Source organism: Plectropomus leopardus, unplaced genomic scaffold (genome assembly GCF_008729295.1).
Source record: "Plectropomus leopardus isolate mb unplaced genomic scaffold, YSFRI_Pleo_2.0 unplaced_scaffold3623, whole genome shotgun sequence".
Taxonomy (NCBI): domain Eukaryota; kingdom Metazoa; phylum Chordata; class Actinopteri; order Perciformes; family Serranidae; genus Plectropomus; species Plectropomus leopardus.
This window is the reverse complement of record NW_024639609.1, coordinates 1-2,110: the sequence shown is the minus strand read 5'-3', so window position 1 is coordinate 2,110 and position 2,110 is coordinate 1. Positions and strand designations below refer to the sequence as shown.

At 43.6% G+C, this 2,110-nt stretch overlaps 1 protein-coding gene across 1 annotated transcript; it reads right to left on the bottom strand.

Annotated features, from left to right (window-relative positions):
* Positions 1-298: 298 nt before the first annotated feature.
* Positions 299-2,008, bottom strand: LOC121938858 (RNA 3'-terminal phosphate cyclase-like; the record flags this gene model as incomplete). Its single annotated transcript, XM_042482012.1, has 5 exons — positions 299-439; positions 543-637; positions 1,330-1,388; positions 1,473-1,594; positions 1,867-2,008. Coding segments are annotated over 5 exons (559 nt in total), but the record flags the coding sequence as incomplete, so codon positions are not given.
* Positions 2,009-2,110: the final 102 nt, after the last annotated feature.

Genomic DNA, 2,110 nt, shown 5'->3' with positions numbered 1-2,110 from the left:
ATCAGTGTAAACACATGACATCATCATAAACACATGCCATCAGTGTAAACACATGACATCATCATAAACACATGCCATCAGTGTAAACACATGACATCATCATAAACACATGACATCAGTGTAAACACATGACATCATCATAAACACATGACATCATCGTAAACACATGACATCATCATAAACACATGACATCATCATAAACAAATGACATCAGTGTAAACACATGACATCATCATAAACACATGACATCATCATAAACACATGACATCAGTGTAAACACATGACATAAGCGTGTACGTCAGTATGTAAATGGCGTGTTTGGCTCATGTCTGACCTGAGTAAGCTGCTCTGCGATGTGGATGGCTGTCTGCGTGTGTAGCGTCACGGCACTTGTTCGAATCCGAGACGTTCCCTTTGCCAAAGCCATGAAGATGATGAGCTGAAGGGGAGGAGTCACAGGTCAGAGAAATTCCTGATTACTGTACGACCATGGGTCATCGTGATGTCATCGTGATGTCAGAGTGATGTCAGCAGTGTCTCACCTGGTCCTGCAGGAACTCGTCCACGCAGCCATTGTGTCGAATGTTTCTCAGCAACATTTCAGCAGCTTCAATACCGATTTTATCTGCATACACACCTGAGAGAGACGCGTACCCCCACACACACGCACGCACACACACACACACATTTTGATTTTGGCTTTGGGGTGTCATCGGAGTTACTGAGTAGCAGGTGACATCTTGTACGGGAGCCTCGGCCACCAGCGCGTGAATGTGTAAGTGTGAACGTGTGTGAACGTGTGTGTGTGAACGTGTGTGTGAGAACGTGTGTGCGAATGTGACATGTAGTGTGAAAGGCCAGAAAAATGCTGTATATGTACAGTCTAGTTACCATTTAAAGAAAAAAAATAGGTAATTTTGCTTTCTTTAAACTGTTTTGGCACATTTTCTCTCTTTATATGTTTTGGGCAAATTTTAAATTAGCATTATTTTTATTTTACTTTTTTGGTGATTTTTAAAGAAAGCATATCGTCCAGAGGCACGCGTTTTTTAAAAATAACTAAAACTGTCAGCTTTTGTCAGCCAGAAACTGTAAAAACTGATACGTTTTACATTTCAAGGGTCCTTGAACACATCATGTGTTTTTAAACAGATTTATGAAACAAAATTCCAGGACGTATATTCGTATATTCGTAAAAGTGGAACGTATATTCCACTTTTCAAAATGTTTCCAGGCCTGGAAATGGCTACTTGTAAATTCCATGACCTTTCCAGGTTTTCCATGACCGTACGAGAAGATGACTAAAGTCGCACCAGGTGATGTCCTCACCTTTCTTCCCTAGAGCCGATCCTGCGAACACACACCCCGTCGACGACTCTGCGATGATTCTGAAACAGAGAAGACGATAACCAATCAGAAAGCAGCACCTGCAGCGAGCGCAGCAGTGATGTCAGCGGGTGGGCGGGGCTTACATGATGCCGTTTCCATTTCCGCACGCCTTCTCTTTCTCCTGCACGGCTGGGATGTTGATGTACAGCTCCTTGATCTCCTTCCTGATGGTCCGAACTGCAGCCGCAGACATGTCCTTAGCCAGCTGCACACACGATCAATACATCATAACGATCAACATCTCACACCGATCAATACATCATAACGATCAACATCTCACACCGATCAATACATCATAACGATCAGTTTCATATCGGAGAGTCAGCCTTCAGGATGTTTCACAGAGATACTTCGGCGCAGTTTTGACATCACTTCCTGTGTGTAACTTTACTTTGAAGGGCAGTTATGAAATCACTTCCTGTGTGTAACTTTACTTTAAAGGGCAATTATGAAATCACTTCCTGTGTGTAACTTTACTTTGAAGGGCAGTACGCCAGCGACAAAGGCGCGGCCGTAGATCTTTGTGATGTTTCCTCGCTCCGTCATGACGACTGGCTGCAGCTCCTTCACCGGGTTCACCGTCACCGCCACCTCACCGCCGCCACGAGGGTAGAAACCCCTGAAACACACACATACACACATACACACACACACACACACACACAGAGCAACACACTTAGTGACACACAGACACTGAATATAATAATAATAAGAATAATAA